The sequence below is a fragment of the Podarcis melisellensis genome, assembly GCF_964234715.1.
Source record: "Podarcis melisellensis genome assembly, chromosome: 7".
NCBI lineage: Eukaryota > Metazoa > Chordata > Lepidosauria > Squamata > Lacertidae > Podarcis > Podarcis melisellensis.
In genome coordinates this window covers 13,605,662-13,618,547 of record NC_138539.1, presented here as the reverse complement: position 1 = coordinate 13,618,547, position 12,886 = coordinate 13,605,662, and the positions used below count along the sequence as shown (strand labels likewise).

At 47.3% G+C, this 12,886-nt stretch overlaps 1 protein-coding gene across 23 annotated transcripts in view; it reads right to left on the bottom strand.

The window, feature by feature from the left end:
* The window catches only part of MTSS1 (MTSS I-BAR domain containing 1), a 152,428-nt gene extending 139,882 nt beyond the window's left edge, over positions 1-12,546 (bottom strand). For 6 of the 23 annotated variants that reach the window (XM_081918767.1, XM_081918762.1, XM_081918772.1 and 3 more), the window contains exon 1: positions 11,386-12,544. In XM_081918767.1, coding sequence (XP_081774893.1) covers positions 11,386-11,457 — 72 coding nt within the window. In that variant the 5' untranslated portion in view covers positions 11,458-12,544. Of the gene's footprint in view, positions 1-11,385 lie in introns of all 23 variants that reach the window. The other 17 variants (XM_081918779.1, XM_081918780.1, XM_081918771.1 and 14 more) reach the window with 5 other exon arrangements.
* Positions 12,547-12,886: the final 340 nt, after the last annotated feature.

Genomic DNA, 12,886 nt, shown 5'->3' with positions numbered 1-12,886 from the left:
ACCCCTTGATTTGCCACCTGCGCTGCACACCTGCCACTCACCACGGCTCCTACGTTCTGATGCCATGTGCTCTCACGACACTGAGTGTAAGGCATGTGGCAAATGCAAGGGCCCACAGCACATGCGCCACCTAAGAAAAGCTGCAGGCAACCCCCAAAATCTCCAGTTAAAAGGATTTCAGGGCCAAGAAAGACCACTGCATGAGACCAGGGTCTGCTCCTGCAAGTCTGCAGTAGGGAGGTCCTATATTGACGATGTCTAATGGTCTAAGGCAGCTCCATAGGTCTGCTGTCAGACTCTTGCACACAGCTACTAAGCAACGGGTAAGCTGTTGTATTGCTCCTTCTTTACACCATCTCCCATAGTGTTGCCCTGCATGACCCTTGCAATGAAGCCATCTTGAGGGCCTGACTGGTTCTAGGAGCCAGATTGCGCAAACTCAACAGCTCAGCTCCAGGGATGCAGAAGGCCTCCACCCTAATTTCACAGCAGTCTTCGCCCAGCTGGGGTCCAATCTGGACTGTACAGTTGCAGGATGCTCATGCCAGTTTCCTGCAAAGAATCCTGGGAACTGTGGTTTGATAAGGGTGCTGAAAATTGCTAGGAGGCCCCAATTCCCCTCACAGAGCTAGAATTCCCATAATTCCTTGGGAAGAGAGACCAACTGTTAACCCAACTCTGGAAGTGTGGTTCTTTGAGAGAAATACAGTGGTACCTCGGGATGCGAACGGGATCCGTTCCGGAGCCCCATTTGCATCCCAAAGAGAACGCAATACACAATACGTCGTGTCTGCCGCATTTTGCCGCTTCCACGCATGCGCGTGACGTCATTTTGAGCGTCTGCGCATGCGCGAGTGGCAAAACCCGGAAGTAACAGGCTCTGTTACTTCCGGGTTGCCGCGGAGCACAACTTGAGGCACATTCAACTCGAGGTATGACTGTACTGGTCTCCCAACAACCCTCAGTGCTGTTAGCAAACTACACTTCCCAGCATTTTTTGGGAGAAGCCATAGATGTTTAGAGCAGTATCTAGGCTGTCAGGTGCCATAAGAAAGCGGCAGAGATAGCGCAGGATAGTGCGCACCCCGGAAATGATCTCTTTCAGCTTCTGCCTTCTGGAAGAAGGTACAGGGTTATGAAGACCAGGACTAGCCGCCTGAGAAACAGTTTCTACGCAACTGCAATTCTGCTTCTAAACGCAGCATAAGTGGTCTCTATAGTATAGTGTATTTTAAAATGGGGTTTCAGATTTTTTAGGGGTTTTTGAATGTTTTATGTAGTTTTTCAATTTCATTGTTCTGCATGGGACAATGACAATAAAGTTATCGTATATCGTAAACATATAGTGCAGATGGGACCCTGGCAGCTTCCAACTGTTTTGGATGACAAGTTCCATCAAAAAGCAGCACTTGGGTGGCTGGGCACAGGTAAGCTCAGTTGGGGACACACCTGAGGAGATTCACAGAGCTGCATCATCATAAGAAAACAGGTTGGTTGGAAACGGGGCAGTAGCAGACCTGGTCAGGTAAAGGGAAAACTGCAGGTACTACAATAGCAGCAGATAGGAGAGACACCAGAAAGAGAGAGAGATTCAGTGGGAGACTCAGCAAGCCATTGGTTGAGAAAAATAAAACAAAAATGGCTTGCAGTTAACCACTTTCCTTGCAGTCAAGGTGACCTCCAGGTAACCAGCGGGGAAAACTTGCGGATTATTGTGTTCTCTGCCTTTCCTGTTCCCTTTGTCCCTTTTGCAGATCATCAGCATCACACAGCTCAATTCATGTGCCAGGTAGCAAAAGGATTTTGTGAACTTGTGTCCGAGACTGGAGCATGGTGAGCATTACCTTCAAAAGGTATCAGAGCAAAAACTTTAAGGAGGGGTAAAAAGTTCCCCAACAGCTGTCGCGTTGGTCCATACCTCTAAGGATGAACACAAGGTAACACTCCTGGATCAAGCAAATGGCCAATAAGAGTGTGTGAAGGGGTGGAGATCAGCCCCTGGAAGCCGTCTCCCCCTCCTTAGGGAGCCTGCCTCCCACCTTCAGAGCAACTGCTTTAAAATCTATAAATAGCTACCCATTTACACAGTCCTGCCATAGGTTTAAAGAAACCCCAATGTGCTGACAGCTGCTGGGTTGATTGTTTCCAAGATCAACACTCAAGATCAGAGGATAAAAATCAGAAGGGGTTTTTCTTTCTTTCTTTCTTTCTTTCTTTCTTTCTTTCTTTCTTTCTTTCTTTCTTTCTTTCTTTCTTTCTTCCCCCACCTCCCCTCTTTGCAAGTCCAGAGAAGGAACACAGTGCAGCTGTTTGTGATGGCAAAGAACAGCAGAGCAAAGACGACCAGTTGGTCTTCAAACAAGTGAACAATCAGCTGTATTTTGGCTCAACACAATGCGCTGGCAAAAATATCTTCTACTTAAAAAGCGTGTGGAAGGGGGTGAGAGAGAGAGAGGAGGGGGGAAAGGAAGGAACTGCAGAGTGGATAAATACACATGCAGAATACTTGCTCTAGTTCCATTTAGTATTCGTGAAAACTTTCAATGATCAGAGACAACCCTAAGCGCAAGATTCACATTCCACTGCGCACTGGCAAGAGGTGGTCTAATCCAGAGAGGCTCCATACCATTACAACCAGCATGGGCAAAGGCCGGTTAGCAGTACAGCACAAGGAAAACAAAAACCCACTCATCAAGGTTCCAATTCTAGCACAAGATTCACCTGTGGCCAACTCCGGGTGCCTTCATTTGCCCCAACTGCAACAAAACATGTCTCTCCCATATTGGTCTCTACAGCCACAGCAGGTGCTGTAACTCTCTAACCCTGGGAGGAACACACTTCCATTGTTACTGGCCCACTCCCCTCTCAATAACCACATGGTATAGCTACATGCACCAGAACTGCAAACATCTCTAGATAGGAACACAATACAGTTGTACCCTGGATACTGAACACCTTGCAAGTCAAACATGTTGGCTCCTGAACGCCGCAAACCTGTAAGTGAGTGTTCCAGTTTGCAAATGTTTTTTGGAACCCTGCAGCCAATCAGAAGCCACGCCTTGGTTTCCGAACTTTTAGAAGTCGAACAGAGTTCCAGAACGGATTCCGTTCGACTTCCGAGGTACCACAGTATTTAAGAGCGAGTATGAAGCCACAAACACTCAGGACGGAGTCAGCACTACTACAATTCTGGGGTTTCCCCCCAAAATCGTTTTAAGCAAATGTCTTGTTGCCAACACACTTTTTAACTGCTCTTTCGCCCACACGCAATTCAGCGGCGTGTGGGTTTCTCTGCCTCGTTCATTCATCCTTACAAAATACGCTTGCAAACCTATGCTTATCAGAGCCTTATCCTGGATTAGCAGCCACACCTTCATCTTAAAATCATCTCTCCGCCCTTTAAACATCCTTTGGGAGAACGGAAAACGCCTACTAAACAAAAGGATTGTTACAGCACATCAAGCAGCTAACTTCCCCTGTTCAGTCATTTTTGCAAATGACGGGCTTTCCTTACTCGGAGCCAATGTCAACTTCGCAAAAAGAAAAAAGGAGCAGTTCTTTGCTCCATTTCACAAATAAGCACACACACAACTCCCTGTGCATGGAGCCACCAGGGAGCCTGACGGACATCCGTCCGTCATGCGCCACCCTTGACGCAATCTACTGAAACTTCGCTTCCTGTGGGCTGGGATTAAACCCTTCCATTATTATTATTATTATTATTATTATTATTATTATTAGGCAGAAGAACAAGAAGAAGAACCCTGCTGGATCAGAAGAAAGGTCTTATCTAGTCCAGTATCCCGATTCCACAACAAAATTCCTCTGGGAAAGGAATTTTGGCATAAGGACAACAGCCCCTCTCCTGCTCTTGTTCCCCCAAAACTGGTATCCAATGGTGCGTTCTGAGGTGTTTTTGTTTTTTTAAAACAATCAAGCAGTATAGGAATGTTTATGAAATAAATGAAGTAAAAAAAAGCTGCCCCAGAGCCTAGGAGAACGTGCAGCCATCACGACTCCCCAGGAAAAAACGGCTAACCTCTACAGTCATACCTCGGATTGAATATGCCTCATGTTGAGTGCATTCGAGTTGTGCTCTGCGGCAACCCGGAAGTAACGGAGTGGGTTACTTCCACGTTTCACCGCCTGCACATGCGCAGATGCTCAAAATGACATCACGCGCATGCGCAGAAGCAGCGAAAGGCGACGCGGGCGGGCACAGACGTGCCGTCGCTAGTTACGTTTGCTTCTGGATGCGAACAGAGCTCCGGAACGGATCCCGTTTGTATCCAGAGGTGGTACCTCGGGTTAAGTACTTAATTCGTTCCAGAGGTCCATTCTTAACCTGAAACTGTTCTTAACCTGAAGCACCACTTTAGCTAATGGGGCCTCCTGCTGCTGCCGCGCTGCCGGAGCACGATTTCTGTTCTCATCCTGAAGCAAAGTTCTTAACCCGAGGTACTATTTTTGGGTTAGCAGAGTATGTAACCTGAAGCGTATGTAACCTGAAGCATATGTAACCTGAAGCGTATGTAACCCGAGGTACCACTGTAATTTAAAATGAACAGGACTACTGCATTTAAATCATACCAAGCCCATTAAAAGGAGAACTACGGCTTCCGGACTTTGTTTGAAGGCGGGCTGGTTCCCTTCTGCCATTCTGGGCTACAACTCCCATCAGCCCCAGCTAACACTGACAGGGGCTGATGGGAGTTGTAGTTTTGTGTCCCCCCCTTTAATATCACACCTGCATACAGAACAACAGATGCCACTATTTCAGGGGAGGAGGGAATTAAGGTGCAGAATGCAGACCCACCACCACCCTAGCTTATGTCTGAAATTGCAATCTGGTGACGTTTAAGATTTAGTGTCAAAAGCAGCCACAGAAGGCCGATGCCTCGGACAGCTGGTGGGCAGTGGCATCTGGGAAAACACAAGGGGTTTTCTGAGATTAGCAAATCAATGTTCCGACTTGGGAGTGACAGGTTAACAACGTCAAGCCCCCCCCCTTTTTTTTTAGGATCTTGAGATCCTTAATGTCCCGGACTTAACATGCCATTGCAACAAATGGGCATTTCAAGCTGTTCGGGACTCTCTTGACACATGGCTTGCCCAAAGCCCTGGAAACGTCGATTGCACAAAAGCAAAGTTGCCCATTCTTTCCCAAGAAGCAAACAGGTGGCGGATAAACCGGAGCAATTTGAAAACCGTGTCCAAGAACCGTGGAAAAAAGGGACGAGCCGTGCAATAGGATTTGCCCTTGCTTCAAAGCCTGCAGCTGAACCAGAAGTCAGAGATACACCCACGGCCAACACCCCAGGCGTGTAATCCTGTAACTTATTTGGGGGTTTCTAAATTCGTCACCCGGAACTTCGTGCCCACAAAACCAAAACTCTCTTAACAGGCTTAGAACTACGCCCCGTATGTCTCTACAGCGCCCCTGCTCCCCCACTGCAGGAACACAACAAGAATCTGCCAAGTAGATGTGCTTTGGGGGAAGGAAAACCTCTTTGCTGTGGCTTTGGGTGGGGGCCCACAATTCAGATAATCAAAAGGAAAAAGGAGAACACACAGTCCAAGGGTGCAGAAAACCAATTAAGCTTCCTTTAAAAGCCAGCAAATAAAACCAGGAACACGTGATCTTCCCTCCAGGACATCTGCTAAACATGGAAATATTTATATGGGTGCTAGCAATAGCAATGATTTTAAAACCTTCCCTTAAGTTGAATTTGCAAGAGCAATTTCAAGCATATTTCCCAGGTGTGGGTGTGTGTCTGTGTTTTTAACAAGTTAAAACTCCACTCCTCCAGTTATCTACTGATAAGACAAAATGTTTATACGCTGGATTTTAAAAAAAACTTTCTTTAAAGTCTGCATCTTTAGATTATGTTGCCTTCCTTCAACCCTTAGGGTAGGATGCATTTTTGCTTCTTTCATTCCACAACGAAAGTTTCCACGTGTTTTAAGTCCACTATTTTTGAGGATATTTTTGAGAATTGATGCTTTTGAATTCTGGTGCTGGAGGAGACTCTTGAGAGTCCCATGGACTGCAAGAAGATCAAACCTATCCATTCTGAAGGAAATCAGCCCTGAGTGCTCACTGGAAGGACAGATCCTGAAGCTGAGGCTCCAATACTTTGGCCACCTCATGAGAAGAGAACTCTCCCTGGAAAAGACCCTGATGTTGGGAAAGATGGAGGGCACAAGGAGAAGGGGACGACAGAGGACGAGATGGTTGGACAGTGTTCTCGAAGCTACCAGCATGAGTTTGATCAAACTGCAGGAGGCAGTGGAAGACAGGAACACCTGGCGTGCTCTGGTCCATGGGGTCACGAAGAGTCGGACAGGATTAAACAACAACATTTTTGAGGATATTTAGTCCCCACTGCTTTCATGGGGTTTACTCTGGCCTACACGGGACTGCAATCTTAGCGATACTTTTATAATTACCTTAAACTACCCAGGTTGGCTATCTGTACGCATGTTCAAAACATGCTCTTATTTGCAAGTTTTTGTAAAAAGAAGCTGTTATATGAAAAGTGAAATCAACCCGGTCTAGTGACACATTTACTTAGAAGGAAGCCCCACTGAATTCAACAGCACTTAACTCTCATGTATGCAAAGGATTACAGCTCAAACTGGCATTGATTAACAGCAGCAACTTTCATTTAGGGGGTCAGACACGGACCTTGGATGCAGCAAGTTGAGTCAAACAAGTTCAGGTATCTGATGAAGTGGGCTTCAGGCATGCAGGAGCAACCTGGTTAAATTTGCATGTGAAGATGAACCTACCTAATTTGCACTTTCTGGAACAACAAGGAAACTGAAACACAATCTTCAAAATTCTCACTTCTCCAAATTCTGCAATGCTGTTTCCAGCAAAGTAATGTACAAAAAATGCAAATGCGAGAGGAAATGGTACCTATAACTGTATACGTTAGTGAAAACCATAGAAAATGCATAATACAGTGGTACCTCAGGTTAAGTACTTAATTTGTTCCGGAAATCTGTACTTAAATTGAAACTGTTCTTAACCTGAAGCACCACTTTAGCCTATAGGGCCTCCTGCTGCCGCCGCGCCACCGGAGCACGATTTCTGTTCTCATCCTGAAGCAAAGTTCTTAACCTGAAGCACTATTTCTGGGTTAGCGGAGTCTGTAACCTGAAGCGTATGTAACCCGAGGTACCACTGTATTGGGGAAAACTGCTCTGCAAAAATAAGTGTATTCGGCAAAATTGCATACACCAGGAGAAATTCACACTAAAATGCTGGTGCGTTTTCATGAGGACTTGAAAAAAATATATATCTGCAAACACATGTGGAAATATGGATAACTGAAGAGGTGAAAAGAGGAGAGCCAGTGTGGTGTAGTGGTTAAGAGCGGTAGTCTCCTAATCTGGGGAACCGGGTTCGAGTCTCCGCTCCTCCACATGCAGCTGCTGGGTGACCTTGGGCCAGCCAGGCTTCTCTGAAGTCTCTCAGCCCCACTCACCTCACAGAGTGTTTGTTGTGGCAGAGGAAGGGAAAGGAGAATGTTAGCCACTTCGAGACTCCTGAAGAGGAGTGAAAGGCGGGATATCAAATCCAAACTCTTCTTCTTCTTCTTCTTCTTCTGAAAAATGAGGAACTCCCAAGAAAATGAAATTGACAAATCCCCAGCTCTCCAAGCCCCAAAGGCATAAGCCACAACAAATCTGTTAGCCTTTTAAGATGCTACAGCGCTCTTCTTTGTGTTTGCTATTAACAGCTTAAAACACATCTCCCTCTGGCATTTGTCAGCAAAGTTTTGGCTCACTGAACCAGGTAAAATGCAAAATTGATGGATTCCCCACTCCTTTTTCCTCCATGTTGCTCTGCAGTGTTCACTATAAAAAAAAAATCTTGTTTCCGCTACTCCAGAGGAAGGATCATTTCCTTTAAAACACAGCCACAGCTTTGCCCAGACCCATAAAGCTTTGGTGTGCTCCAGATGAGCACTCTTTCAGCTGCAGGTATCAGCCCGGCACAGTTTTTCAAGGTTTATCTGCTTCCTGTTGGAGAGAACTGAAGGATAGAGGCCGCCCGTCCGCCCGCCCCTGCTTCTAACAATTCACATCAACATTCCATCTGGCGGAAGAAAACATCTGCTAAAATATTCCCACTGCTGAAGTGGACTTGATGAAAATGATTGCAGGTTTTGTTCCAGACCCCCTGCTCCTTCCCTCCCGAAAGATTCGGCAAAGGAAGATCAGGGACCCAATCACAACACAAAAGAGTTCGTTATGACAAAGTTGACGCACAACGCTCCTCACACCCACATCTAAACAAGCTTCACTTTGAATATACAGTGGTACCTCGGGTTAAGAACTTAATTCGTTCCGGAGGTCCGTTCTTAACTGAAACGGTTAACCTGAAGCACCACTTTAGCTAATGGGGCCTCCTGCTGCCTCTGCACAATTTCTGTTCTCATCCTGAAGCAAAGTTCTTAACCCAAGGTAATATTTCTGGGTTAGCAGAGTCTGTAACCTGAAGTGTATGTAACCTGAAGCATATGTAACCCAAGGTACCACTGTATCCAGAGATCAGGTTGTGGGGGGAGAACCAAAAGAACCGGATTATTATTACAGTGGTACCTCAGGTTAAGAACTTAATTCGTTCCGGAGGTCCGTACTTAACCTGAAACTGTTCTTAACCTGAAGCACCACTTTAGCTAATGGGGCCTCCTGCTGCTGCCGCGCCGCCAGAGCACGATTTCTGTTCTTATCCTGAAGCAAAGTTCTTAACCTGAAGCACTATTTCTGGGTTAGCAGAGTCTGTAACCTGACGTGTATGGAACCTGAAGCGTATGTAACCCGAGGTACCACTGTATTATTTTAAGGAAACAAAGGAGCAAGCCTCAACCCAACCCATTGGCTTAAGTCGCCAGTCAGCAAACCTTCATTGACAGTTCCTCGTGGCCTTCTACCACACCCCAAATCTCAAGTCTTTCAGATTTAAGTACTCTTCCTTCCCCATTTCATTGGAGGGATGGGGAAATTGCATGCTATTAAAAGATGCAGCGAAGTCTCTTGTGCATACATATCTGAGAGCGCACAAAACACCACCGCCAGCTGAATTTCAAAGAGACGTTCTGCCCTCCTCTGAAAGAGAATGCTGCAATCTTCTCCAGGAACAAACTCGCCCACCAACATGGACACCAACATGGCTGAAGTGACTAGAGATTACTTGCGTCAACAACAACAACAACAGAGACCAGAGGTTCAAACACCGGAGGAGAAAGTGTTGTGAGACATCCTTCGAGCCTCAGAGATGTGTGCATCAAAGTGAGCATCATATTCCACTGAATAGGCACAATCATGCACATTAAACAATCTTAATGAACTCTCATCCATGCTTCTGCTTATCCCACACCTTCATCCGCTGGTCCTAGGCATGGGTCCAAGAGGATTTCCTCTTGCCCCACTGCATTCCCTGGGAAAACCCGATGTTGGGATCGGAAGAAAGTCAATCCGCAGAACCCCTGATTTACGCTTGTTCCGATCCAGTGGTAAACGGCGCATTTTCCCGTGGAATGCGGTGGAGCAAGAGAAAATCTTCTCGGATCCATGCCTAGGAAGCATGGGACAAGTGCAAACATCGACATAAATCAGGCTGGCGTAAATTAAGCTGGCGTGAACTTACACCAGGTCCAAACTTGGTGGGGCTATGTCTGGCCTAAGCACGGCAGAGGTTAAGACAAGCTTTTAAGACAGTGTTTTGAGGTACACCACCCTGTTGTTGGGTTAACACATGCCAGGCCACATGACTGAGCTGAGCAGGCGTTGGGTCCTGCCCAAGTCCTCCCTCTGGTCCTGCCCGGAGCAGCCCCCCCCCCCAAAATGCCCCCTTTTCAGATCCGCCACGAGGAGGGAGACACATGGGCCTATTGGCTGATATGATAGTTAAAGAGTTCGCATGGCATATCCTGGCTGCCCCGGGACACTCCCAGCTCACCCAGAGATCTGCTGGATCCTAAACTGCTTATTCCGGAAGATCTGGCTACAGAGCTGCTCCCCAAGTGCCCATCTAGCCCAGCAGTGTCAATTCTGACAGGCAGCAGTTCTGCAAAGGGACAGACATGGGATCCATTCCAGCCACCCTACCCAAGAGATCCTGTGAAGTGGAGAATTGAACCTGGGCCCCCTTCCAGAGGGAACGTGCACGCTCCATCCAGAGTTACAACCCTTCCCAGTTTGGAATTTATATTATACACACAGATCTTGACCATAAGCTTTGCTGCAAGAAATAACAGAAGAGTGCTTGCCAGTGGTACAAAGAACAGAATAGTGCTTGCCAGTTAGCACTGGAAAAGCAGCAGACTCGGAGGAGAGATGGGAGAGATATAATCCTCCTTTACCAGCCCTCGTGGCAGAAGGCAGCATATTTCTTTACCAGCCTGCTAAGAGGCTAAGAATCTTGTTCCTACTAGTGTAAAAATAACAAGACGGTTAGAAAGTCTCCTGGCGTTATATACACAAAACGGCTATATGAAGCACCAAGTACAGAAAACTGCTGCCTTATTGAACTTCGGGCCTCATTTAATGGATCACAACGAGATCCACCTGATCTTGTTTCTTGTTTCCCAACAGCTGCTCAATGCCTCTGGGAGATTAAGGAGAGACACATTCAGCTGGTACGGCCTTTTTGCAGTACCCAAACACCCAATATTCAAAGGTAAAACCCTCTTTTCCAAGCAGAAAGGATAAATAACAGCAAACCCTGGTGTTCTGTGAACCATATCTGCTTGATAACCTCCCCTGGGCCTTCAGAACGCGCAGCGCTGGAGAGAAGGTGCAGAACTCAACAAAGGGAGCATTAATGATCCCAGTTTATCATCATCACAGTCCATACACATATGCTCCCCATTGGCATTTGAACCCCACCTTGGGGAGGTTTTCCGCTGTGCAGTTTGGGGCTCCGCGCAGCGCGAGGCTCCCTCTCTTTTCCAGCATTATTATTGTAATTAAATGGTTCCATTTCGTCTTAATTAGAAGAATTCCCAGGGGACTCTGGGAAATCTCAGAAAAGGAGACTAGCAATGCACAACTCACAGCGTCTTGCAGAGCGTTTTTTCCTGCCTCCATAGTAAAAGCAAGCAGCAATTCGTGTGTTTTTTTGGGGGGGGGGCGATGCTGTCAATACTAGGCAGGGCTCCTCCATCTGCATGGAAGGGGGTGTCCTCGCGGAGGAAAGCTCCCCTTCCACAACCACCCTGTTTTTCAATGCAGGTGGCAATGAATGCGATGCAAGGGTGCAGCAATGCTCAGGCGAGGGATTTGTCAAACGTGGCGGGGCTTTTATGCGGGGGGGGGGGCGTAGGGGGTGGTTTTTGCACCTTGCGCCCCCAATACTCGAGTCTCCCTTACCTTCATGTCACTGATGGTGGTCTGGAAGAGTCCTCCGAGCGCGCTACATTCCTTTTCTATCACAGCCTCCATTTTTTTCCTCGCCCGGATCAAGGAGGACGCCGAAGAAACTGCTGCGGTTTCGCAAGCCCCCCCAAAATAAAATATAAAAATGCACGCACGCGACCCACCCCTGCTTATTTCAATTCCTACCCTTCGGGGAGGGAGCAGTCAAAACCAGAGATTTCTCTGAAAATAAAATAAAAATAAAGACTTCAATCTCAAAAGCAGCAGAGCCACTTCTCTTTCGCTTCTGAGCTTTCTCTAACGCTGCCCACCAATGTTATTCGGTTTGTCTCTTGCAGCGCCTATAGCAACCCTGCCCTGGAGAAAAAAGTCCCACGGCTGGACGAAATCAAGACATCTCTATCCCCCGCACACAAAGATAGCAACAAGGTCCATCGTTCTCCATTCTTGCTCATGCCCCCCACACAACAAGTAGGTAGGTTGCGCGATGGAGGCTGGGGAGAGAAGCAGCGCCGGGCAGCTGGCGGCTTGCAAAATGCCTCGGCTGCAGCAAAGGAGGCTTCACTCAGCTGCCTCCGACAACAGACCCCCTCCCTCCCTCGCAAGCAAGTACTCTTGGAACAGCTGCAGACCCGATTTTGCGGGAGGAGGGGGGAATGCAAAAAGAAAAATGTTTTTTTAAGAAAACCACTAAATCTGCTTTTCAAAAAAGAAAGTAAACGCCGTTCAAAAACCCTGCGAAATTCAGAATTAAACCCCGCCTAAAAAAAAAAAAAGCCTATTTATTGCATTGAATGCATCAATAGAAAGAGAGGGAAGGGAACACCGGCGCTCGTATTCACAGGCACCAGAGCTGCTGCTGCTGCTGCGTTTTGGATTAAACGCAAATAATAATAATAATAATAAAGGTCGGAATCTGCAGCAGCTAGCGAATCAAAACAAAGAAAAGCCCCCTTCCCCTCCCCAAATGCCTAGCCGCGTGCCGATTCCTCGGCTTGCAATAAAAAATTAAAAATAAAAATCCACCCAGCCTCCCTGCCTCCAACGACAACCGGGCTCTTTCTCTCCCCTGGCCGTGCTCCCCACACCGCGGCAAGGCTGCACCCAGGCGCGCGCTCCAGCGGCGGCTCGAGCCTCAGCGCAGAGCCTTTGGAACCTTGCTTCCCCGGGAAGGCGCGTCACGAGCGCAGAATGCCCGGGCCTCGGCCGCTGATTGGCCGAAGAGGGGAAAGAGCGGGCGGGGAAGGGTTAAGCCGCTCTCTCGCTGCCTCTCTAGCGCCGCCTTAGGGTCGCGCGCTGGTCCGTGGGAGCTCCCGGGCCCGTCTCTGCAGTGCCAAACCTCCTAAGGAGTTTCTGCAATTCTGTAAATAGTATTTTTAAAAACGCTTCCCGAAGGAAAATGCAATATGAAGTGTAACATCTTCTCCTCAGATTTCATTAACTCAATAAAAAAGCGTTTAAAAATATTTCAGGTAATTAGACTTAACATATACAA